General features: G+C 42.7%; 1 protein-coding gene and 1 pseudogene across 5 annotated transcripts in view; both read right to left on the bottom strand.

Annotated features, from left to right (window-relative positions):
- Positions 1-3,433: 3,433 nt before the first annotated feature.
- Positions 3,434-27,124, bottom strand: part of ndor1 (NADPH dependent diflavin oxidoreductase 1) — a 46,640-nt gene continuing 22,949 nt past the window's right edge. For 4 of the 5 annotated variants that reach the window (XM_078550435.1, XM_078550437.1, XM_078550434.1 and 1 more), the window contains 10 exons: positions 26,274-26,375; positions 20,161-20,370; positions 18,061-18,182; positions 14,642-14,862; positions 13,630-13,737; positions 11,945-12,059; positions 8,832-8,978; positions 7,432-7,550; positions 6,166-6,260; positions 3,434-3,885 (listed from right to left, as the gene is read on the bottom strand). In XM_078550435.1, the coding sequence (XP_078406561.1) occupies positions 3,741-3,885; positions 6,166-6,260; positions 7,432-7,550; positions 8,832-8,978; positions 11,945-12,059; positions 13,630-13,737; positions 14,642-14,862; positions 18,061-18,182; positions 20,161-20,370; positions 26,274-26,375 (1,384 nt within the window). In that variant the 3' untranslated portion in view covers positions 3,434-3,740. The remainder of the gene's footprint in view (positions 3,886-6,165; positions 6,261-7,431; positions 7,551-8,831; positions 8,979-11,944; positions 12,060-13,629; positions 13,738-14,641; positions 14,863-18,060; positions 18,183-20,160; positions 20,371-26,273; positions 26,376-27,124) is intronic. The other variant, XM_078550438.1, reaches the window with a different exon arrangement.
- LOC144686160 (U5 spliceosomal RNA) lies at positions 10,536-10,581 on the bottom strand (annotated as a pseudogene).

Below are 27,124 nucleotides of genomic sequence, written 5' to 3'. Positions count from 1 at the left end.
ACAGTTTCTCTTTATTATATCGAAACCATTTATCACCTTTAACACCGCCATCAAATCTCCACTTAACCTTTTGTGTTCTAAGGAGAACAATCTCCGTTTGTCCACATCCCCGGCACCAGTCTAATAACTCTCATCTGCACCTTCTCCAGAGCCTGGATATCCTTCCTAAAATGCGGTGCCCAGACTTGTCCATAACTCCAGCTGAGGTCTAACTGGTGTTTTATAAAGGTTTAAGGTAACTTCCTTACTTTTCTGTTTCTATTTCTAAATCAAGAAACCCTAATGCATTTTTTTACCAGACTTCTCAACTAATCCTGCCACTTTCAAAGACTTGTCTACGTGCACCTCCAGGTCTTTCTGTACTTGCAGCCCTTTTTAAGTTATACTATTTAGTTGATAATGCCCCTCCTCATTCTTCCTACTTCTATACCGTTTCAGCAGTTTGGCAATGTCCGTCTGAGGAGCAGCCTCCCAATCCTGACCTCTGGGAGACAATCTTAAAAACCATTCACCATTACTCTCTGCGTTCTACCCTTAGCTTATTTCATATCTAAACAGCCAATGCCTCTTTAATCCCAAGCTGGGTAATTCACTTTTCCGGTAGGGCTGACTTCCACGATGAGATAGGCACACAAAGATGAAGCAGTCTTATAGGCGATGGTTCATAAGTTCCAGTGGAAACAGTGTAAATGGGGCCCAGGAATTTACCTGGATAGAAAGAGCCCTTTTTCTGAGCTGCTGCTTGCTAGATGGAAGATGGCAGACAGAGCTTTCCAGCTCCACAAGGCAATATTACAGGTTCCTCCAGCTAGGGGGTCATGTCACATGACTGCCATCTCTCTACTTTGGCTATGACAAAGGGTGTATATTCTTTTGTCTGGATTCCTGAGATTGATAATGTTCTGACCATTAAAAATTACAAAGGAAGGTTTCAGGGCTTTGTCCTAGCAGACTAGTAAACTCCAGTGGCCAGGCCTGGCTTATGAAATGTAGATGGCTTTTGTATAATTCCCGTTGAATTTGGTCTTTGCAGTCCACAAGGTAGTTTGTGTCTCTTCAGAGATAATGGGGTGCAAATTTCTTTGATAGTTAGATTAGCTCCTATTGTTTGAAGGTCACAGCCAGACATGGTTTTCAGTTATTTTTAAAAGGTCGTTGTCCAGTTTTAAAATTTTAGGAAGTAGTCATGAATATATTTTATGTATATAAATATATATATATATATTTCATAAAAATATAGTGTGAGGTCTTAGCTTCACTACAACTCTCTCAAATGCCTTCAAATCTTTCCTAAAATGTGGTGCCCAGAACTGAGCCAATACTCCAGTTGAGGCCGAACCATTGTTTTAATGTTTAACATAGCCTCCTTGCTTTTTCTGAAAAGAGAGACATGTTGCCAAAGCTTTTTGTCTCGCACTCGTCAGGATAAATGCAAGAATGCCAAATTTCAAACAATCACAACAACTTATACTACAGGAGAAAAGGGTGCTGATTGGTTGGCAATTTGACTCTGGTATCGCTTATCCTACCACTGATGTTAAAGTAATTGGTTTATAGTTTCCTCAACTTTTCTATTTCCCTTCTTATATATAGGAAACAGATTAGCTATCAGCCAGTCCTCTGGTACTATGTCCATTTTGAATGAATGATAGAATGCTTACACAGAACAAGCCCATTTGGCCGGTTGTTTGTGCCAGCTCTCTGCAAGAGCAACTAAGCCAGGCCCACTCCCCTACCTTTTCCCTATAGCCCTGCAAATATTTTCTCTTCAGATTCCCTTTTGAAAGCCATGGTTGAATCTGCCTACACCACACTCTCAGGCAGTGCAATCCAGATCCTAACACCACTTGCTGCGTAAAAAGGATTTTCCTCAGGTCGCCTCTGGTTCTTTTGCTAATCACTTTAAATAGGTGTCCTCTGGTTCTCAACGCTTCTGCCACTCCCTGTCTCCACTGTCCAGATCCCGCATGATTTTGAATACCTCGATCAAATCTTCTCTTCTCCATGGAGAACAACCACACCTCGGCAATCTATCCGCATAACTGAAATCTCTCACCTCAGAACCATTCTCATAAATCTTTTCTGCATCCTCTCCAATGCCTTTACATCCTTCTTTAAGTGTGCTGCCCATAATACTCTATGAGGCTGAACCAGTGTTTATAAAGATTCACCATAATTTCCTTGTTTCTGTACTCTATGCCTCTATTTATAAATCTCAGGATCCCGGATGTCTTATTAGCCACTTTCTCAACCTGCCCTGCGACCTCCAATGATTTGTGCACATATACCCCAGGTCCCTCTGCCCCTGCACATGCTGTAGAATTGTCCTCTTTACAAGAAGAGGATGTTAATATAATTGTAATAATGCCTCTGCTATCTCTTCCTTAAACTTTTAGTATGTGTGGATGTAATTTATCCAGATCAGGAGTTTTATCCAGTCTTAAGTTTGATTTGTGTATTATCTCTCCCCTTTCTACTTTTCTCGATCTACTATTCTGATGTCATGCCCACCAAGTCAGTTTCCTTTGTAAATACCAACAGAAATTAATTATTCAACGCCCCTCCATTGTCATTATTCGACAGTTTATTGCATGTATCCCTTAGGGGCCTTTATCCTCATCCTGATTTTTCTCCTGTTATTCAGCCATTTTTGGAATACCTTAATATTTCTTTTTATATTCCTCAATGATTTAATTTTAACTTTTTTGACCTATTTCCTAATCTTTTTGTATTTGCTTTTGTCATCCAATCCTTTGATGTCTCTGTACAAGCTGCATGACCTTTCCCTTATATTTAATTTTACCCTTATCTTTTTATTCATCCATGGTGTGTCATTACTAGCTAGTTTATTCCTGTTTTTCAGTGCAATCCATATTTCTCTTGGACTCGATTATTATGCCTGACAGATGCTCCACCCACAGCTGTTAACTCATAGTCATGAGCTCACTCTCCAGGCTGCCTTTGAGCCAGTCTTCCTGAAGTCCTCCACCTGCTCAGTTTTCCCCCTCCTCCAATACTGGAATGTGGTGATGGACAGCTCACCTGGCGTAGAGAAGCTGGTTGGCTCTGGAGGTGTGTGCTCACGTTGCTTGAGGAGAGCCAGGTGACTGGCTTACGAGTGGCCTAAAAATGGGAGGGGACGAGGAGGGTGTACTCCCAAATATAAGTGAAGGTTTGCAGATCTGGTTTTTCATCGTATACGCCACCATCCGCTTCCCCAATCTGGCAGCTCCATGGGGACAAATTTAATGAGAAAGCCAGAGTCCATGTTCTGCAGCTGCTCTGGGAGCATCATTTTCCCCTCACCACCCACTAAGGACTCCGGGCTCCACAATAGTAACAGGGAGCTTGTAGCAGGTGTGGCCTCTGATTTACCATCATGCAATGTACCAACATCACACACAAGGGAAACAGAATTCAATTTCCAGCTTCGTGCTATTTTTCTCCATATTATTTAATTAAATTGTAACATTCAGTGTCCTCACATTTGATTCTGAGTAATTAGTGATTTGCTGGGACAATTTTGTGAATGATAAATTACAATACAACATACAACCACATTCTTTTCAGCTCCTCAGTGGCAGAGTGATCAGTCAGGTAACCTAACCCAGGATTGAGTGCCGTGCAATCAGACTGCACTCACTATCACGTTATTCCAGGACAGGCAGAATGTGCTGTCTGGGCTCCGAGCCTGGTGTAACTGACACGTTGCTGACTGTAACTGTTACATGCTGGGATACTCAGGACCAGGTCTCCGTCTGGAATCGGCCACATCGTTCCAGTTCCACTAGAAGGTGCTCGGATTCAGGTTCAGAGAGGCCACCCTCTGACTGGAAAATAGACTTAAGGGAATCTGTGACCTGCGTTGGCATCATCTTAGCATTGCTATGGGAGAGAGAAAACAGAATGACACAGACTTGGCAAACAGTCATAGGAAAGCAAAACTATCACAAACAAGAAGTTGCTAATAAATCCAATAAGACATTCAAGAGAAACATCTTTTCCCAGAGAGTGGTTAGAATGTGAAACTCCCCACAACAGGGAGTAGTTGAGATGAGTAGCAGATGGATTTAAGGGGTAGTTCGAAAAACATATGAGGGAGAAAAGAAGAAGGGCATGCTGATAGGGGACTCTTCGGAAACTCAAGCAGTCCATGTCCATTTGCAGCAAGACCTGGACAATATCCAGGTTTGGGCTGACAAGTGGCAAGTAACATTCACGCTAGACAATTGCCAGGTAATAACCATCTCCAACAAGAGAGAATCTAACCATCACCCCATGATATTCAATGGCATTACCATTGCTGAATCCCCCACTGTTAACATCCTAGCGGATACCATTAACCAGAAACTGAACTGGAACAGCCATATAAATACTGTGGCTACAACAGCAGGTCAGAGGCTGGGAATTCTGCAGCGAGTAGCTCACCTCCTGACTCCCCAAAGGCTGGCCACCATCTACAAGGCACAAGTCAGGAGTGTGATGGAATATTCTTCCCTTGCCTGGATGAGTACAATACCCGCAACACTCAGGAAACTCAACATCATCCAAGACAAAGCAGCCCATTTGATCGGCACTCCCCCTACCACTTTAAACATTCACTCCACCCACCTTCGCCCAACCCCAACACAGTGGCAGCAGTGCGTGCCACCTACAAGATGCACTGCAGCAACTCACCAAGGCTCCTTTGACAGCACCTTCCAAACCTACAACCTCCACTGTTTGGAAGGACAAAGGCAGCAGGCACATGGGAACACCACCATCTGGAAGTTCCCCTTTAAGCCACACGCCATCCAGACTTGGAAATATATCGACATTAATTTACAATATGTCGCTGGGTCAAAATCCTGGAACTCCCTCCCTAACAGCACTGTGGATGTACCTATACCACATGGAGTGCAATGGTTCATGAAGGCAGCTCACCACCACCTTCTCAAGGGCAATTAGGGTTGGGCCGCAAATGCTGGCCTAGCCAGCGACACCCACATCCCATGAAAAGATTAAAAAGAAATATCACGTATGGTGGGAGGATGTTCATGTGCAGCATAAACCCCAGCATGGAGCTATTGGGCCAAACGGCCTGGTTGTGGTGTAAATACTTTGTAATGTGTAAGGTAATGAAACAGGTTAACCCCAACACTAGCATCTCTTCAAAGACCATAAGGGTCATGAACTCTTCTGCAACTGATATTTTTGACAGCATCATGGGTGAAGTTTTCATCTGGCCCATTACAACAAGCGCCTGACCATCAGCTCCAGGGAGATCCAGACTGCTGTCTGCCTATTGTTGCCCTGCCAGGGAGATGTATTAGAAGGGGCAAAGGTCAGCGATAAATTACACTCCACAGTAAAGCCCCACAATAGACTGAAACAAAACACAAAATCCGAGCTGAGACACAGCAGAGTTGGAGGTGCAAACTGAAGGATCAGTGTTGAAACACAGATCTTGCTAGGACTCTTTGGACCTGAATTAATAACACATTTCCCAAACCTAGGGATAAAACATAATGGTGTCAACAATAGATCCAAAATTTCAGCACTTGTCCCATGTCTTTGGGTTTCCTCTGTAGTGCAAGGATTAATCAAGTTGACTTGAAATGTCATAATTTAATATCACTATTGATTGTCCTTTATATTGGTACACGGTTAGCATTTAGCCTTTATTAAATAACAAAGTATGTAAAAGCTTAATACAGCTACAAGATTACCACAATTCTACAGTGGTAATTTCTGCCTGTGTGAACTGAAGTCGATCCTTACAGCATCAGCAGATTCTAATGCAAAGTAACCATCTGCTAAATGAGAGATGTTAACAGGAGCTCAGGAGGAAAAGTCTCTCTCTACCAAAGCATAAAAAACAGTGAGATGTTTGACTCCGGCCCCATTGACAGTCAGTGCGAAGGCCCCAGCTAATGGACAGACAGAAAATGCTGATGTTAATGAAGACAGTTCAACCCACCTTGCACATTGTAACACGGATCTGTAGTTGTAAAGACAAAACTGTGTAGAACACAGAGGAATAAAATTCATCTTGTGCAGGCACAGAAACTAACCAGCAGCAAATCAAAAGCCTATTTTGCACACTGTCCATTCTCAAATTACCGTCACTGATCTACACGTAATGGGACAGTCCATTACTGATATCACTATCACAGCCACACTCACCCTGCTATGTAGAAATATGCCTGTTCCTCCTGAATTAGGTTCCAGATGAGAGGTCCATTCTCCTTTATCCGGTGTTGGACATAGATTTTATCCTCCTACATTGAAATCACACACGGAGGGCAGTTGTTATTTTAGATGAGAAATTGAAACACATCAGGAAGAAGAGGTGAAAAGGATCACAACATGAGACAGGAACAATCCAGCAGTTTGTTCCAGAACCTGGAGTTTTCATTGTCAGATGTGGTTTGTTCCTTTGGCTCTTTCTCACTGTCAGCTGTGGCTCAGTGGGTAGCACACTGGGCTGAATCAGAAGATTGAGAGTTCAAGTCACACTCCAGTGTCGTATTGAAGGGGTATTGCACTGTCAGAGGTGTTTTTTCAGATGAGACATTTTTTTAGATGAAGCACCCTCTGCTTTCTTACATGGGTGTAAAAGATCCCAGCACCACTATTTCAAATAAGAGCAGGGAGCTATGCTGCTGTCCTGACCAATAATTATCCCTAAACCAACATTATTAGAAGAGTTCATCTGGTTATTTATCTTTTTGCTGTTTGTGGAACTTGCCTTGTTTCTTACATTACCTCTTCTCTAATGGAGTCTTCACACGGCCTCAATGAGACTCAGTTCAGGTCTCAACCAGTGTGAGTTCAACTGAGGCCTGGTAAGACTGTGATGGGTGAAGTCTCCCAGGGAAGACCAGGAGCCGAAGGCACCTCTCACCCTATCAACACACTAACCTCGACACAGAGGGTGAAGGTGGCCCCCTACAAACCAAAACTCAAAAGTTCAGCTCACATTCTGGAATGGCCCTCCAGCCTCAGAAACTTTAGGGCCTTAGCATCAGGCTTCAACTGGTTTTCAACTAACTCCATTATTTCCTGAAAGAATTCCAGTAGACTTTATAGTCTGTAAATCCATATCTTCTTATCATTCCCTGTTTTTCCTGAAGATTCTCTTGTTCAGGATCCTTTCCGTTCCTTTACCTTTAAATCTCCTTTTATAAACCTGGGCGGGCTTTGCACAGTAGATCTTGGCAGTAGATTAGATTTATTAACAAAAACTTGTTGACAAGTATGGAAATGACTCACAAAATAAGCAGTAACAGTGATCAAGAATCAGACAGTACCAACAACAGAAGGTTTCTGAAACAAAGATATGGGTGGAGTCCGTATTTAAAAGGTAGTGATTTTCACCATCTCCACACTAGTCATTAAACAGCAAGCCCAGCCTCCAGCTCTTCCCCCCAGCTCTGTAGCACACCTTACCTGGTCCTGGGAGAAGGCTGTGAATAGGGTCAGGAAGCTCTTCTGACTTAGCTCCTCCCACTCCATTCGGCAGAAGAAATCCTTTGACTTCCCACGGCAGCCAAAAAACAGGTAGCTACCTAATAGTGGAAAGCAGAATATCACAATGTGGGACTCTGTGACCATTCCATCACACCAATGCCACTAAAACGACCTACTATCAATGATTTTAATGTGTGTCTTGGGGCTGTCGCTTCCCCAAGCAACCCCCAACGCTGAAGAGTCATTTGGACACGAATCGTTAACTCTGTTTCTCTCTCCACAGTTGCTGCCAGACCAGCTGAGCTTTTCCAGCACTTTCTGCTTTTATTTCAGCCCCCATGCTGTGTTTGATCAGCTGAGAGGTGGTTTAAATATAGGACATGCAATTGTTTTGGATAGACCTCATCGTTAGTAATGTCTCAGCATTCAGAAGACAATAAGCATTTTGCTGTTGCTTAATTTCTTTAATCTCTGCAAATCTTTAAGGAGGTGCCTTTTGAGAATCAACACAACATCCCATGTGAGTCAGGTAGCTGTAGGCTGCAAGCACAGAGAGGGAGAGGCTCTGTCATTAGGCTAAGGATGTATTGAAGTGGGTGAGTTAATGTGTTTATTTGTGTTGTGGCACATGAACAACAGTTGAACTGATTGATTGTGATGAAAGTAACAATATTGTGATTGGGAAATAAAGCAACTTATTAACCGCACTAATCAGCATCACTTTTAGCCATAGCTTGGTTATTCGCAGAGACTGAAGGAGTACTCATGCTCGAACACAAAGACCATCCCAGAGCAGAGGAGTGTTTCCTTGTTACACTCCCAGTTCTGGCCGCCATGCTAGTAAAGACAGAACATTGGGCAGCACTTTCGCCTCTGAATCAGAGGGTTGTGGTTCTAGCCCCACTCCACAGACTGGGCTGACACTCCAGTGCAGTACCAATGGAGCACTGCACTGATGGAGAGGCTGACTTTTGGATGAAATGTTAAACCGAGACCCTATCTGTTCTCTCAGGTGGACGTAAAAGATTCATGGCACTAATTGGAGAACAACAGGGGAGGTTTCCTGGGTGTCCCGGTCAATATTTATCCCTCAACCAACATGTAACGTTACTAAAAAAACAGATTATCTGGTAATTTCTCTTTGTGGGATCTTGTTGTGCACAACAGTGGCTAAACTTCAGAAGTACTTCATTGCCTGTAAAGTGCTTTGGACATCCTAAAGTTGCGAAAGGTCCGATACAAATGAAAATTCATTATTTTCTTGTAAACTGGCAGACAAGCAGACATTTAGAATATTGCAGACAATAATAGGTAGTGAGGGAACTACTGACATCAGCCACTTAACCAACAAAATGTGCTTTAAGCCAATAACCTCTGACCTTTCTTTCCCTCCACAACACGTTCCTGTATTGCTGCTCGGAATGGCGCCACTCCTGTGCCAGGTCCAACCATTATAACGGGGCTTTTGATGTCTGTAGGAAATTGCAGCATACCCTTCTTCACCCACAGTGGCACATACACAGCACCTGCAGGTGGAATAGAAGGAGAGTGAGTCATAACAATTAGTCTTTCCAAAGGAAGTTAGTGAAAGAGGGAGGGGATCTGAGATCTCATCAGGCAACACCAACAAACACAATCCCCTAAAGCCAAAAGGATAAAGCATAGCAATATAGGTCAAGATTGTTAGCTTGGGAAAGCAATGTGAATTTCTGCATGCAGCCATTCTGAAGCCCCTAAACTGAGGATAAAACATTTTGAGCAAACCAAAAAGGAAGCAGAAGTTTAAAATTTTAAATAGTTTCCTCTACCAGCTACGCAGGAAGGTATTTTGGCATTGCATGTGCAATAGAAGGTGGGTGACCATTCCGGAAAGCCAGCTGGTGAAGGATAGAACTGGAGCCAATCTTTACACACTTTTATATTTATTTCTAGAGTTCCTTCTAATCCAGCAACCACAGTTTTAGTCTGTGTCAATTTATACCTCTTTTGTAAACCCATTACTAATTAAGTACCGCCATTTGAAAGGGTATCAAAAACAAACAAAACAAAAACAAACTTTAAAGGAAAATGAATAACTTAAAATTGTCATTCCCAGGATTGACAATGCATAGGAACATAAGTGCATCTCCAGTTAATGCCCACCACCAGCATACAATTAACACAATTCATAATAATTAACAAATCACTGGCTAGAAAAAATGGTAATTTTAGGCAATAGAACAAGATATTGATAAAGATAAGGCTTCTGTGGCTGTGCATGTTGAGCAATGTTTGATGAGCTAAAGGTTATAAGATACCCAGTGAGTTAACTCAATGATGCAAGGATCACAAGCTAAAACTTGATGAATTATATGGATTTTCAAAGTTAGAACTGTGGCAATATATGAATAATGAAAGGACTATAAAGACAGAGCAAACCTCTTAATGTCTGCTACTTTGGGACACCAGGAGACAGAATCTGAATCTAGCCAAGTGTCTCAAGCATGATTGTGCAGTCACCTGCTCATATCAGAATAGGTCAGAAAGACTCATGTTAACTGCCGAATTAAGTTCACATGAGCTTCTAACTAATTAAGTAATTTGTTGAACTAACATCTCATTAGTCCATTGGAACCAGTACTTAATATTTCCTCCATATTGTCACATAACAAAAAAAGGATCTGAGAATGAATATAACTGTACCCACATGAAACATCCCCATCCTTCACCCTACTCTCTGCTGAAGTCTGAGACAGGATTTTTACTGAGTGGCAGCTATAGAGATTCTAGACTGCTCTGCCACTGCTGACAAGAGATCCATGGGAGATCCAGTGAGACAAGCAATAACAGCAGCATTCTTTCCCCCTCACACAAAAATAGGAAACCGTCATAATCCAGGGAAAAGGGAGATGCTTTTTGTTGACACTATTTCTCTGTTATTGTGATACTGCGTGTTATACTTTTAGGGTCAGCTCCAGGGTAGCACTCTCAGCTGATTCAGTAGGTTGTGAATAATCTAGGCTGACAGTCGAGTGCAATACTGAGGAGGAGCTATACTGTCAGAGGTGATGTCTTTCTAATGAGATGTTAATCTGGTCTGTCCTTTCACGAAAATCTTTAGTAAAAGGTGAAAGATTTATACGATTTGAAGTGGATATAAAAGATTCCATGGTGTTATTCCCTAAGAGCAAGAAAATTCTCCCAGCATTCTGGCCAATATTTATTTCTCAACCAACATCATCTAAAAACAGGGCATTTGGTCAATTATCCCATTGGAACTTGAGTGTTATGTTTCCTACATTACAGCAGCGACTACATCCTAAAAGCATTTCATTGGCTGTAAAGTGGGACATCCTGGGGACATGAAACATGCTATATAAATACAAGCTTGCTCACTTTTTCTGTCACTGGTTAGAGATGATCCAGGAACAGATATATTACATGGGTCTCATGAAATCATGAGACAATGAAGGCCACTCACAACTCACCAGTTCCAGTAACAACTATTCACTAACAGATACTCTACAAATGAAGAGGGCTTGGTTGACAGCCAATAACAATGGGAATTGTTTACAGTGCTGTTAGCATAGACAAAGGCTCTTTATGAATTAGTGGAAGGAAATGAACCCCCAGTGACAGAGACCATTGTCAGAGATGGAGCTTTTGAGGAGGTTTTAGAGTGGAGAGAAAGAATGAGAATAGAGTGCGAGAAATTTTAGAAATTATTTCTTGAGAATGGAGCTAAGGCATATGGGAGCCCCAAGACCAAGAGCAGGCTAATGGCAGACAAACAAGACTGCAGATCTATATGATGTCTTGCAGGGTCACGATATAGGGCTGGAGGAGATAGGAAGGGGCATGGTCAATGAGGGATTTATAGACAAGGATTTCAGGCATTGGGGTACAGAGCTTCAGTGGAAATCAGTGAAGACTGGGCCAATGGACGAATGGAACATTGGAGGTTAGGGTACAGGCAGCTGAGCCACAGCCTACTGACAGGTGAGTTGCCACCGATACCAAACAGGAAGGAATGGAATCACATGAGGGAAGTCCCATTGAAACATTGTGGTCAATGCCGCATCAAGCATGACAAACAGGAAGTCAAAACAAGAATGGGTTTGATCCTCTATTCCACCAAGCGGTTAACCTCAGCCACAGCATCAGGGCTAGGTGCATGTTCTGATATCTGTTATCTCCCTGCAGGACAGAGGGAAAAAATATATTGGTGAAGACACACTAGGGCACAATGTATTGAGAGTATGATAAACAAGTCCATCAATCCCAACAGGAGGATAATGCAGAAACATCTAAGAAGCAAACCCTCACATGATACACTCACATCCCTAAAAACAAACCCATAAATTGGTGTGGGCAGTCCCGGTGTCAACCACCCATTGCTATCTGGCTGTAACCATTGATCTCAACATACTGAGTTCTGAAGTGGAAATCGACCTTCAAACATCAACTGATGATCATGGGATTGAGAATCGAGGAATCAACGGGTGAGACTTACTCTGTTGAGGGTTCTGGGATGCTAGCCAACTGGAACACAGGCCACAGCGAGGCTTCTTCAACTTGGTCCTGTACCGAACGACAGCCATCAGAATCTGAATCTGTCTAGGATAAGCCTGGGAAACAGGAAGCAGATGGAGAATCTTATATTCACATTGATTTCTATCAATCATTTCATTGCTCCAGAGACCATTGTTAGGGGTGTAGGGAAAGCTCCATCCAGCACCCCCAGCATGGAAACCTGAGTGATCATGAGGCATGATTCTAGTACTGTAGCAGGACAATCTGCCAAAGTTACAGTCCCTGCATCTCTCATTGCTATAATATCCCTCATATACAAGGCCCGTTGCTATTCATCAACACCATATGACTCAGGCTGCAATATTACATTACATCAAACTAACAAATGAACATTTGTTGAAAAAAAATCAGAGGAAGGGATCAGATTCTGCAGTCAGTGTAGAAACAGGAAAAGGAATTCAGTCAGGGAAGCTTGCACCTCATTGCTTCCAATGACTTGTTGGAAGGACAAACCCAGGTGAAACAAGATTGGGCTCAGCTGGGATATTCTCCAAAGACAAAAACGCTGCCAGCACACACACGGTGTTCTGGAAGCTGCAGATACTGTCTGCCTAGAATCACAAATGAGGAAGAGCTGCTTAGTCAAGCTTTAGAAGGCTGCTGGTTCTGTGGAATCTGTACCCCAGGAAGAGTCAAAGAGTCACTGTCTTCAATGGCAGAATTCCTCCCCAGTTGAAGTGCCTGAGCTTCACACAAGGCACTTGGGTCCATGAGGGCTGCTCTCTGTGTCAAAGGGCCAGGCCATCCTTTGTAGTCAAACACGCTACAGCATATCAATAACATACAAGCAGAAGACAGAGACAGTTTCCTGTTGGCAGGAGACAGTATTTGCTGTTAAGTGTCTGGACGCCTACAATATCTCTGCTCTGCTGGTAAATTAACACTCATTTGGGGAACAACACTATAAAAACATTTAGAATTTCTGAAAGATGCAACTTGCAACTTCTTTTAAGTAATCATTCTCAGGCTGTGGGTGTCATTGGCAAGCCGGCATTTATTATCTATCCTTCTTTGCCCTGAAATAATTGTTTAATATAAATGATCATCTTGTTAGACGTCTTCAGAGAATCGACTTCATTGGAACAGGTGTCACATATAAGAACATAAGAGATAGGAGCAAAAGGTAGCTACGCAACCCCTTGGACCTGCTCTGTCATTCAATTAGAACATGGCTGACCTTCTACGTGAACTCCAATTTCAAGCCCTTTCTTTGTATAAGCACAGACCAGATAAGGGCAGCAGGACACTAATGAACTGGTTGGGTCTTTCCAACAATCCAATAGCTTCAAAGTCGCTTTCACTGATACCAACTTTTTACTTCCAGAGTTACTAAACTGAATTAAAATACTGAAACTGCCACAGTGGAATTTGAACTCAAATTGTCTAGATTATTCGTCCAATAATATAATCACTACCCTATCAAACACTGAACCTTTTCACCCTGCATGCATAAAGGTGAAACCACCTGATTTTCAGTTCCGATGGGTTCTATAAAGGGTGACCTATATGCAAAGCCAGTTTGATGCCTGGACTGCAAGCTGAAAATCTACCCCATGTTAAACAATAATTTCTCAAATGAATACCATGAAGGAGTGGGGTACTTACTAACTGCGAAGAAGCAATGGAGAATGCCCGTGGTCGGATTTCGGGAATGAGGTCCAAGAGATAGTCAGGTGGAATGGCAGAAGTAGTTTGAGGAAAATCATACAGAATCTAGGAAAGAACACAGGAATTTCAGAACTTTACAGAAGTGAATGTACACCCAATGAGAGCAGAAACAACTATTGGATTAAAAAGCACTTTGCTTTTCTGAGAGCATTTCAGAAAACTCTGCCTTTTGTCCTGGAGCTGAACTGCTGGGTTACAGCAGAATGCACTGGGAAACTTGTACTGTTCGGTCTCCTCCAGGTTGTTCCTTCAAATTTCTTCCCTTATCAATTTTTAGATGAAGCTGCTGTTTCCAGCCATTCGTTTATGAGGAGAAAGCTGGAGGTAACAGGAACATCCTACTCCTTCTCCCATGTCTTCCCTTAGCTCTGGATAATTGGCTGCCTCAACCTTGAATAGACATCCCTTCCAAGATCCTTCTTCCTCCCAAGGCATCCCACCTACCTAAGAGGTCCCACCTCAGAATAGATAGCCTCCAGGACCACCCTCCTAGACCAATGGCTGCCAAACCATTGAAGCTACCCCTGCCTTAACTCACATGAACCAGCTGCTCCCGTAGGCTTTGCAACTTCAACCCTTAACCTTCAGAGTGCTTCCTATCTCTGTAATCTCCTCCTGCCCTCCGTGATATGTGCACTCCTCTAGTTCTGGTGTCTTGCACATCCGCAGTTTTCTTTGCTCAACCCTTGGTGGCTGTGCTTTCAGCTGCTTCGGCCCTAAGCTCTGGAATTCCCTTGTTAAATTTTTGTGTCTCTCTACCTCTCTTTCATCTCTTAAGAGGCTGCTTAAGATCTACAGCCTTGACCAAATTTTTGGTTACCTGTCCCAGTATCTCCTTATGTGGCTCAGTGTCACATTTTGTTTGGTAACATTCCTATGAAGCACATTGAGACATTTTACTCTATTAAAGGTGCTATATAAAGGAGGATTGTTGTCGCCTCTCACCTACCTCCAAGGTGGTCCTGCGAAGCCTGTTGCAGTAGCTGTACAACTCCTCCTGGCCCTCAGCTGAGCTGAATTCCTTTAGCTTCTCCTGCTCCATCTCATCAGGTGAGAAGTATGACAAGAGATCGAAGAAGGAACGTCGCGGGACACAGTTAATATCCAGGTAACGTTCCACCAGGTACTGAACTGTACAGGGCTGTGGTAATCGAGCAGGAAGTGGTGTTGCTGAACAAGGAGAGTGTGGGGTGTCAGTCACAACAGCATGAGATAAAAGGGAAGGCCAAAGGCAGGTTTGATCGCAAATCATAATGAAGCGGAACCCTCATTATACCTTATTCCCCACACATTTAATAAATCTCTGTGTGTGCTTCATACGCAGATTGTCAAATAAGATTTTGACAAAATAACCTCTTGGCACATGCACCAGCAGCTTCTGATTCCAACAGGGTGAACAGCAGTTTTAGAGGAACAGTAAGCATAAAGTGCAGGGCAATGAAAGACAAGCAGTCAAAACATTGTTTTATACAGGTTTATTGTAATTTCCTTGCTTTTGCACACTGCTCCTATTTATAAAGCCCATGATCTTGTATGTTCTATTAACTGCCTTCTCAACTTGTCCCACCACATTCAATGATTTGTGCACAGATACCCTCGGGTCACTCTGCTCCTGCAGTCCCTTTAGAAACGGACCCTTTATTTTGGTTTGCCTATCCTTATTCTTCCTACCAAAATGAATCAGTTCACTCTTCTCTGCATTAAATTTCATCTGCCACTTGTCTGCCAATTCCATAGCCTGTCTATATCCTTTTGAAGTTTATCACTATCCTCCTCACAGTTCACAATACTTTCAAGTTTCATGCCATCCACAAATTTTGAAATTGTGCCAAAGTGTTGGTAATTAATATACCTCAAGAAAAGCAGTGGTCCTAACACTGGGGTATTGCACTGTATACCTTCCTACGGTCCAACAAACAACTATTTTCTACTATCCACTGTTTCCTGCAACACAGCCAACTTCACATCAGTGTTGCATTTTATTGCATGGGTTCCGACTTTGCTGACAAGCCTGTTACATGGCACTTTATCAAATGCTTTTTGGACGATCATGTAAACCACATCAACCACATTACTCTCATCAACTCCCTCTGTTACCTCATCAGAAAACTCCAGCAAGTTAGATAAGCGTGACTTGTGCTTAACAAATCTGTGCTGACTTTTCTTTATTAATCCACATTTGTCCAAGCGACCATTAGTTAAGTCCCGAATTATTGTTTCTAAAAGTTTTTCCACCACCGAGATTAAATTGATTGGCCTGTAGTTGCTGGCACCCTTTTTTGAACAAGGGTATAACATTTGCAATTCTTGCATAGTCTTCTGGCACTATCCCTGTATCTAAACAGGATTGGAAGACTATGTCCAATGCCTTATTTCCCTCAGTGTCCTTGGATGCATATAATCTGATCCTAGTGACTTATGAAGTAAAGCCAGCCTATCTAATGCATCCTTTTTATCAATTTTCAGCCCATCCACTGTCTCAACTACCTCCTCTTTCACTGGCTTGGGACTTCTTCCTCAGTAAAGACGGATGCAAATTACTCATACCCCAGCTATGCCCTCTGCCTCCATGTGTAAATCCCTCTTTTGGCCCCTTATTGGCTCCACTCCTCTTTTACCATCATTTTACTATTTACATGCTTAAGATAACTTTTGGATTCCATTTCGTGTTAGCTGCCAGTCTCTTTTCATACTCTCTTTTTATCTATCTTATTTCTTTTATCACATTCCTCTGAGCTTTCTATATTCTGCCTGGTTCTCGATTGGAATATCAACCTGACGTCTGTCATTTGCATGCTTTTTCCACTTCATCTTACTATTTCCTCTGTCATTCAGGGAGTTTGGATTTTTTTGCCCTACTTTTTCCTCCTTTTTGAAATGCACCCCGACTGTAAGAGTTCACAGTGTTGAGTATACACCAGACTAGAACTAGGGAACACCATTTAAGAATTAAGAGGCCTCCCTTTTAAGAAGGAGATGAGGAGAAATTGTCTCTTAGAGGGTCATTATCCTGTGGAATTCTCTTCCTCAGAGAGAAGTGGGGGCTTGGTAATTGAATTTATTCAAGGCAGAGTTAGATTTTTGATAGTCACGGGAGTCAAGGGTTATGGTTATGGCGGGGTGGGGGGGGTCAGACAGGAAAGTGGAGCTGAGGCCACAATCAGTTTGAGGCTGCATTTAAATAGCTGAATCCCCAGCTCTGATCCTTGTGGCATTCCACTAGTCACAGCCTGCCAACTTAAGAATGCCCCAGTTATGCCTACTCTTTGCTTCCTGTCTGTTAACCAATCCTCTATCCATGCTAGTGTATTACCCCCATCTCCATGAGCCCTTATCTTTCCCATTAACCTTTTGTGTGGCACCTTATCAAATGCCTTTTGGAAATCCAGGAATACTACATTTACTGATTCTCCTTTATCTATTATTAGCAGTGCAAAGTTCTGGATCGTTTACAGGTGTTCACTGATTTCACTGTCCTGATTTTAAATCACGGGTCTCTGGTCTGCAGAATGAGGAACTGGGGAACGTGAACCAATGTGACAGTGAAATGTTGACATAGGGTTTTCCCATTAGAAATGTTGACCTGAAATGTTTATATTCTAAAAGTTGAATAAAATCATTACTGAAAAGTGGTGAGACAGTAAGGATAATAATTATATCCCATATGCAAGACTTGTAATATATTATTACCTTCTCCAAGTTTTTACATCCCTGTTAAGTCTGTTTATCTGTAAACCGTATCGCACATGGATGGATTTCATTGAAACTTGGTATAGAGGTAGGGTATGGCCCATCGAAGGATTAATTTTTGGCCAAGTTGTAGATCTGGACCTTGGAATTGTTTTAAAGCATCTGTTAACATTGGGAGATAGAGCAAATTGACTGTTTTTTAAAAGAATGTTATGGGTTGTTTGATTCAGAATTTTGTTGACTGTTTTAGAATATTGTGAATTGTCTCAGCTGCTATGGCGGAATTTATCATAGTTGTCAAAATGTGAGCAGAGTTTTCAGAGCAAGTTGTTGGATGATACTGAAGCCAATAAGATGGAAGCGCTGAATAAAAAGATTCCTTTTTTCAACTTTGCCATTACAGCGTATCAACCATGCAAGGAAAAACCTCAAGGAAGAACTGTATAATTGTAATAACATTGAGTTAACACATCATGGCAGGTGTATGCGCTCTATAGAGTGCCCTCTTCACTTGTTGGTAGATTTGATTGCAAGGGTACTTAGTTAGCAGAGGGCTGGTTTATTTTTCAGAAACAGCTGTTCCTTATTTGAAATGCTTCACCTTAGGCTTTGTGAATAAATTCACTTTTAACACTTGCATTCAATATTAACCAACAATCAGTGGAAAAGATAGCCAACCTGAATCATTGGGTTTCAGCAGAAATGTTTTGCGTGGATTGAGTCGAAGGAGCTGACAGAACTGCTCAACACTCTCCAATGAGTTTCGAGGTTCAATCATGGCCACATCCCCTGCTGAGTACCTGCAGGTCAAAAGGAAAAAATAACTGGGAGAGAAGGATTCTAGGGTCAATGTAATAAACCTGTCTGAGCTTTAAAAACTAAGTTCACTACTGAGGCCTCAGCTGAAATATTGTGTACAAGTCTGGGCACCACACTTTAGGATGTTAAGGGCTTCGAGTGGATGCAAAGGGATGCAAAGGGATTTATTATAATAATAACTTCCAAATGTGAATTGGATAAATACTTGAAGTGAATAAAATTACAAAACTATATTCTAAAAGTTGAATAAAATCATTACTGAAAAGCGATGAGACTGTAAGGATAATATGCACAATAATTATATCCCATATGCGAGAGGAGGGCTATGGGAAAGAGGAGGGCTATGTGACTTAAATAAAAACAAAAAGTGCTGGAAATACTCAGCAGTTGTGGCAGCACTGTGGAGAGAGAAATAGATATGAACTTTCATCGGAACTGGGAAAAATTAGAGAAGTAACAGGTTTTAAGCAAGTGAAAGAGTGGGGGGAGGGTGAGAAAAAGAACAAAAGGGAAGGTCGGTGATTGGGTGGAAGGCAGGAGAGATTAAATGACAAAAGAGTTGATGGTACAAGGACAAAGGGAGTGGTAATGGGACAAGTAAAGAAACAAAGGATGTGCGCAGAGGTGTGAATACAGACTCATGAACGGCTGTTGTCTGAAAGCACAGAAAAAGGAAAGAAAGGAGAAAGGAAGAAAAAGCAAACTAGCAAAAATTTGAATGTTGAACTCAATGTTGGGTCCACAAGGTTGTAAACTGCCTTGGTAACATCAAGCTGGGGATATTACTGGGCTGTAACTTCCGACTAGCATCGGAAAGTGCTGGCCTGCAGGAATTAGAAGAAAAAAATACCTACTTACCTGGTCTTCAAAACTGCATGGCCACTTCCGTTTGCCAGAGCTGCTTAGGGCCTGCATCGAAAGAATCCTTGCAGACCCCAGTGAAGAGTAGATCCACAGGATTCAAGGAGGCCATGCCCCCTTTTTTAACAGCACTTGCTGCCGTAAAGCAGGTAAGTTTAAAGGGCCAGGGAAATTGACAGGCCAGGGGAAGATAAGTGTCTAAGGTAAGGGGATAGGATTTGGGGGGTGGGGGGTCCGGACGTCAGAGGGTGTCTGGAGATTGGAGGAGCGGTCCAGAGTTCGGGGTGGGGGGGGGGTTAGGGCCCGGAGGTTGGGAGGGGTCTGGAGGTCGGGGGTGTTCCGGAGGTCACGGGGATCCAGAGTTCAGGGGGGGTGTCCGGATGTCGGGGTGGTCCGGAGTTCAGGGTGGGGTGTCCAGAGGCTGGGGTGGATCCGGAGGCCAGGGGGTGTCTGCGGGTTGGGGTGGGTGGAGGTGGTGGGGGGAGGGGGGGGGAGAGAGTCTGGAGGTCTGGAGGTCAGGTGAGGGGTCCGGAGGTTGGTTGGGGAGCATGAAGGTCAGGGGTTGGGGGTCTGGGAAGGGGCGGGGGGGGAGGGTGTTCCAGGCAGGGGGTCCAGAGAGGTCGCCGGGGGGTGGGGGGAGAATGGAGTGGAGCGAGTCCCGTGGGATCGGTCTGGGTGTTTACATGAGGTACACAGAAGTTAGAAGAGGTTTTAATTCTTCTCCCTTTTTCTGGGTAACTATTGGTATAACCCCGGCGGAACCGTCGAAGTTTGCGATTTAAATCGCATTTTCAGATGGTTCCCAGTGCGGCGTCCAGTGTCCAGAGGAAGTTAACACTTCTGAGCAATTGCCATGCAAACCCTTACCTGAGAACTTATCAGAGGGATTCCCCAGCGCATCTTTGGGGTACCCCCTCCAAATCCAACGCTAGGGAATGCGGAAGTAAGGGGCCCATATTAATCAGTGGCCTCTGGAAAGGATGCTATTGACATAACAGAGATCAGGTACTGTGGTCTCTGCTCAGTTTACTGGGTGCTCTCTGCAAAGTTTTAAAGTTCAATTTGCTTATTTGGGATACAGATTTAGATATTTCTTACTCAATGCTGGAGCCAGTGATATCGAAGGTGATGAGCCGCACATCCTGGAAGTGGGTTTCATCTGTGACCCTTTCATTAGAGATCATCTGCGCAGGGAATGGGTGGAGCTGTGAGGGTGGGCATTTAGTTTGTCTGTTTGTGTCACATGGTTCCACTGAGACACCATTGGCTGCATCATCCTCAAATTGAAAGCTGTATTTCGATGGCAATCTACGCAAGGAATAAGATATGCACAAAGTTAAACATTACATACACAAGGACGCAAATATCTATAACACACACAGGATAAAGTACTTCCCATAATAAAAAGGAAATAAATCCCATCTTCACTGCCATCCCGGTCACATAGGCAATAGCACTGCTGCGCATGTCACAATCCATCACAGAAGCTGTCCATCTGATGAAGTCTGCTGAAAGCTTCCGTTTTAGAAAAACAGAAAACAGGAGCAGGAGTAGGCCACTCTGCCCTTCGAGCCTGCTCTGCTATTCAATAAGATCATGGCGGATCTGACTGTAACCTCCCGCCTATCCCCAGTAACCTTTCACCCCATTGTTTATCAAGAATCTATCTACCTCTGCCTTGAAACACTAAAACACTCTGCTTCTACACCTTTTGAGGAAGAGAGTTCCAAAGACTCACCACCCTCTAAGAGAAAAAATTTCTTCTCATTTCTGTCTTAAATGGTCGACCTCTTATTTTTAAACAGTGATCCCTAATTCTAGACTCTCCCACAAGAGGAAACATCCTCTCCACATCCACCCTGTCAAGGATCTTAGGTTTCAATCAAGTTGCCTCTTACTCCTCTAAACTCCAGTGGATACAAGTCTAACCTGTCCAACCTTTCCTCATAAGACGACCTGCCATTCCTGGTATTAGTCTAGTAAACCTTCTCTGAATTGCTTCCAATGCATTTACATCCTCCCTTAAATAAGGAGACCAATACTGTACACAGCATTCCTAATGTGGTCTCACCAGTGTCCTGTATAATTGAAGCATAACCTCCCTACTTTTATATTAAATTCCCCTCGCAATAAATAATAACATTCTATTAGCTTTCCTAATTACTCGCTGTACCTGCATACTAGCCTTTTGTGATTCATGCACTAGGACACCCAGATCCCCCTAAATCTTAGTGCTCTGCAATTTCTCACCATTTACATAATATGCTTTTTTTATTCTTCCTGCCAAAATGGAGAATTCCACATTTTCTCACATTATATTCCATTTGCCAGATCTTTTTCCACTCACTTAACCTATCTGTGTCCCCTTGTAGCCACCTTAAGTCCTATCACAGCTATTTCTGGGGTGTTACTTGTATCTTCCAAAGTGACGACCAATGCAAAATACCTGTTCAATTCATCTGCCATCTCTTTATTTTCCATTATTAATTCCCCAGACGCACTTTCTATTGGGCCAATGCTCACTTTGTTAACTCTTTTCTTATTTAAATATATATAGAGACTTATATCTAGCTACCTTTCTCTCATACTCTAATTTTTCCCACCTTACTAATCTTTTTGTCATTCTTTGCTGTTCTTTATATTCTGTCCAATCTTCTGACCTGCCACCCTTCTTTATGCAATTATATGCTTTTTCTTTAAGTTTGATACTGTCTTTAACTTTTTTAGTTAACAGATGGTGGGTCCACCCTTGGAATTTTTTCTCTCGTTGGAATCTATCTGTTCTATATATTCTGAAATATCCCTTTAAATGTCTGTCACTGCATCTCTATTGACCTATCCCTTAACCTCATTTCCCAGTTCACTTCAGTTAGCTCTGCTTTCATTCCACATAATTGCCCTTATTTAAGTTTAAAATACTAGTCTTGGACCCACTCTTCTCTCCTTCAAACTGAATGTAAAATCTGTTCACTGCTTCCCAGGGGTGCCTTCACTATCAGGTTTTCAATTAATCCTATCTCGTTGCACAATACCAGTTCTAGTATAGACCACTCTCTGGTTGGCTCCAGAATGTGTTATCCTAAGAAACTATCCTGAAAACACTCTATCAACTCTTCATCTAGGCTAACTATGTCCATCTGTTTTTTCCAGTCTACGTGTAGATTAAAATCCCCCATGATTATCACTGTACCTTTCCGACAAGCTCCCATTATTTCTTCCTTTATACTCTGTCCTACCATGTAGTTACAATTAGGGGGCCTGTACTCCACTCTCATAAGTGACTTCTTGCCTTTGTCACTTCCCATCTCAACCCACACCGCTTCTACATCCTGGTTTCCTGAACTTAGGTCATCCCTCTCTGCTGTGCTAATACCATTGTTAATTAGCAGAGCTACCCCTCCACCTTTTCTTAGTTTCCTGTCCTTCCTAAAAGTCATGTACCCTTCAGTATTTAGGTCCCAATCTATGTCATCCTGTAGCCATGTGTCATCCTGCAGGATTCATGAAAGGTGCTGTAAATACTTCCTTTCTTCTCAAAACCAGTCTAATGAACCAGGCCTTTGTGTACTGCTCCGAATCCCCTGCTCCATACACACCCGCCGTCTGTTTCCCTTTCTATATCTACCAAGGAAGTGCTTTGGGGCTTTGTTTTCATAAAAGTTGCTGCATAAATGCAAGTCATTGTTGCTGTATTCTAGCCTCCCCAAGCACTGCAAAGAATTACAGAAAATTTACAGCACAGAAACAGGCCATTCAGCCCAACTAGTCAATTTTAGTATTCATGCTCCATAGGAGACTATCTCACCCGAACAATATATCCTTCTGTTCCTTTCTCCCTCATGTTCTTATCCGGCTTTCCCTTAAATGTTATTTAAATCTGTTATTTACTTCAGCCATGCCTTGTAGTAATGAGTTCCACATTCTAACCACTATTTGGGTGAAGAAGTTCCTCCTGAGTTCTTTATTGGATATATTAGTGACTATCTTAGATTTAATGGCTCCTAGTTTTGGTCTCCCTCGCAAGTGCAAACATGTTCTCTGCCCTATTGAATCCCTTCATAGCTTTAAACATCTGTGTAAGGTCACATCTTAGCCTTCTCTTTTCTAAGGAAAAGAACCCCAGATTTTCCTGATGGTTACAACCCCTCAGTCGGTACCATCCTTGTGAATTTTTTTTGCACCGTCTTCAGTGCCTCAACATTTTTTTTTAAATACAGAGACCAGAAATGTGAACAGTATTGTCTAATCAAGGTTCTATACAGGTAAAAGTAAAATACTGCAGATGCTGGAAATATGAAAAAAATACAGAAAATGCTGGAAAACTCAGCAGGTCTAACAGCATCTGTAGATAGAAAAAAACAGAGTTAACATTTCGAGTTCTTAGCTAAAGAGAAGTAAAAATGTAATGAAATTTATACTGTTTAAGGGGGGGCGGGGAGCAAGTGAAACTGGACAGAAGGCCAGTGATAGGTGGAGGCAAAGGAGAGATTGCCAGAGATGTCATGGACAAAAGGACAAAGGAGTGTTAATGATGGCGATTCTGGCTAAAGGAGGTGCTGATGGTGGCATTAAGATCAGAAAGCAGAATGTGTTAATGGCAGGACAAGGGTAAGCACTCTGGAAAGCACAACATGAACAAGTGACAGATGGTCCTTGTGGGGGTTGGGTGGGGGATGGGGATGGCAGTGGGAAAAAAGATTGAAAATAGGATAAACATGGGGATAAAACAAGGAATAAAAATGAAAATAAATAAAAATAAAAATAAGTGGATAAAAAATAAAAATTAAAACATGAAAAAATAAAAATTAAAAAATGAGATTGAACATTGAAAAAGGGGGGTTAAAATGGAGTGAGGATGGATGAGAGAGTTCATGACCTGAAGTTGTTGAACTCATTGTTAAGTTCAGAAGGCTGTAAAGTGCCTAGTCGGAAGATGAGGTGCTGTTCCTCCAGTTTGCATTGGGCTTCACTGGAACATTACAGCAGGCCAAGGACGGACATGTGGGCATGAGAGCAGGATGGTGTGTTGAAATAGCAAGCAACAGGAAGGTCCGGGTCATGCTTGTGGACAGACTGCAGGTGTTCCGCAAAGCGGTCACCCAGTCTGCGTTTGGTCTCTCCAATGTAGAGGAGACAGCATTGGGAATAGCGAATGCAGTAGACTAAATTGAAGGAAGTGCAAGTGAAGCGCTGCTTTACCTGAAAGGAGTGTTTGGGCCCTTGGACGGTGAGGAGGGTGGAGATAAAGGGGCAGGGGTTGTACCCTCTGCAGTTGCATGGGAAGGTGCCATGGGAGGGGGATGAGGTGTTGGGGGTGATGGAGGAGAGGACCAGGGTGTCCCAGAGGGAATGGTCCCTACGGAATGCTGACAGGGGGGTTGCAGGGAAGATATTTTTGGTGGTGGCATCATGCTGGAGGTGGCGGAAATGGCAGAGGGTGATCCTTTGAACGCAGAGGCTGATGGGGTGAAAAGTGAGGAAAAGGGGGACCCTATCATGGTTCATGGCACTTTACAGCCTTCCAGACTTAACATTGAGTTCAACAACTTCAGATCATGAACTCTCTCCTCCATCCTCACCTCCTTTTTATCCCCGTTTTTCAATATTCATTCTCATTTCTTAATTTTAATTTTTTCATTTTTAAGTTATTTTTATCCACTTATTTTTATTTATTTTCATTTTTATTCATTGTTTTATCCCCACCTTTTATCCTATTTTCAATTTTTTTTCCCACTACCATCCCTTCACCCACCCCACCCCCACTAGGACCATCTGTCACTTGTTCATGTTGTTCTTTCCAGAGTGCTTGCCCTTATCCTGCCATTAACACATTCTGCTTTCTGATCTTAATGCCATCATCAGCACCTTCTTTAGCCAGTATCACTATCATTAACACCCCTTTGTCCTTTTGTCCATGACATCTCTGGCAATCTCTCCTTTGCCTTCACCTATCACTGGCCTTCTATCCACTTCACCTGCTCCACCCTCCTTTCATAAATTTCATTACATTTTTACTTCTCTTTAGCTCTGAACAGTCATAAGGATTCGAAACGTTAACTCTTGTTTTTTTCTCTCCACAGATGCCATTAGACCTACTGAGTTTTTCCAACATTTTCTGTTTTTGTTTGAGGTTCTGTGTAGGTTTAACATAACTTCCCTGCTTTTTAATTCTATTTCTCCAGAAACAAACCCAGTGCTTTGTTTGCAATTTTTGAGATCTTGTTAACCTGCGTTGTTATTTTTAATGATTTGTGAATCTGTACTCCTAGGTCTTCTGCCCTTGGATACATTTTGTGAAGAGCATATGGCCTCCTTACTCCTTCTACAAAAATGCACTATTTCATGCACATCTACATTGGAATTCATTTGTCTGGAGGCCAGAGACAGTTGCCTCCAATCTGTAACTCCATGCATCTATAGCAGGAATCTGAGGATCCATGGAGGTGGCACTGCCCTTGAGGTTCTGTCTGAGTGGCCCTCTTCCAGGTATTCCGCATTGTGCAGGATAGACTACAGTGAGGCAAAACCACAGTATTGCTGATGTGGGTAACAGAATCCTCCAAATGACCTTCCATCTGCTGCAGTGTCATCACAGTCTTCTCCACCAGCACCAACAACTGCAGACAATCTGCTGCACAATACTGGAAACACTGTCCTGCAGGGATCAACCTTCCTTTAAAGCCAGGGTGCATGAGATCTGGATCCCCAGGCACATGCTTACTCTCTGATCAAGCAACATGCCCATCTCCAACCCCTCCATTCTGAGGATTTGCACAGCCTCCTCCTTGTAGAGAATGAGAGATCACAGGTTTAGAGACCCACATCCCAGCTCCTACAGACTGCCCTCTTCCACAGCACGTAGAAAAGCTCAGTTGTAAGCAGGTAGCCCAAAATGAGGTAATGACTATGACAAGCAACTGCATTCCAAGTGACTCTTTGGGCATTGATACATATTGGGAAATGGGTTTGCAGGTTATGGAGATACAAACAGAGCTGTCTGAGTCATGTGCAGATTAGAGAGCACAGAGACAGTGGATGGGTGAGTTCACAATTGAGATGGGAGAAGGTCTGGTTCTCCATATGACTTTTACTTATTCCAGCCTTCCATTTGTTCTTAATGGTCTAACATTCTGTCAAGAACCTACTCAGTTTTGCATTGATGAAACGTAAGAACAAGGTGCCTAACTCCCTTCTCGCTCTGTTGTACTCACATGACATCATCACCAAGCACACTTAGCCCTGGCGGCAGAGGGTAGATATTCAAGGCTTGTTCCCAGAATTGCTTTAACCAGGGATCAATTACAGCATCGGGTCTGGACAGGAGAAAGCAGTTAAATCAAGATCAATACATCACTCTGGAACAGTTCTGTAAACTGCTCTGGTAACAGATGGTATGAAGATTTCATCATAAAATAGAACAAATTACATTAACTGGACAGGTTTCAGCAAGTAGGGCAATGACAGGAGGTAAGGTCCAATCTGTGTACTGAGGAAATTGAGACATTGACAGACAAAACTAACGTGAGGCTCGAATAGCTCACATGAGAAATAATGGATATTTGGGAGCGAGCTGCAGGCAGGAATCTAATCAAGGATGCAGAATGCTAGTTAACATAGCAGGTTATAGGCTAGTGTTCAACTGAACAGTTTGTGTAACATGATTAACCAGAAGAGCAAAGGTCATGTTGATGAGGAGCTGCCATTAAATAATGGCCTTTGTTTATTTATAAGCCACACATGCTTTGTTCTGAGGTTCTGCTGTTTAGTCTGTCCTGAGTCTGTACGATAGAGGCAGTAGGGTAGTAAGACAATTGCAAAGCAATGCAAATGCCTCTTTGCCAAGCTTTAGCTTTGTACAGAGTTACTGTCATTTTGATATTACACTTCAAGCATTCCCATTCTGCTGCTCGTGCATCTCGACTTTAGTTTCCTTATCACTGTGTGTACGCAGCTCATGTTCCCACACTACACAAAGTGTCTCTCCCAGCACCCAGCAAGAAAGGTGAGTGAATGACCCAAGGACAGAAGAATGCCACATGAAGATGTTAAGTGTAAGTCCACG

The sequence above is a fragment of the Cetorhinus maximus genome, chromosome 10 (genome assembly GCF_964194155.1).
Source record: "Cetorhinus maximus chromosome 10, sCetMax3.hap1.1, whole genome shotgun sequence".
Taxonomy (NCBI): domain Eukaryota; kingdom Metazoa; phylum Chordata; class Chondrichthyes; order Lamniformes; family Cetorhinidae; genus Cetorhinus; species Cetorhinus maximus.
This window is presented reverse-complemented; position numbering and strand designations above follow the sequence as displayed.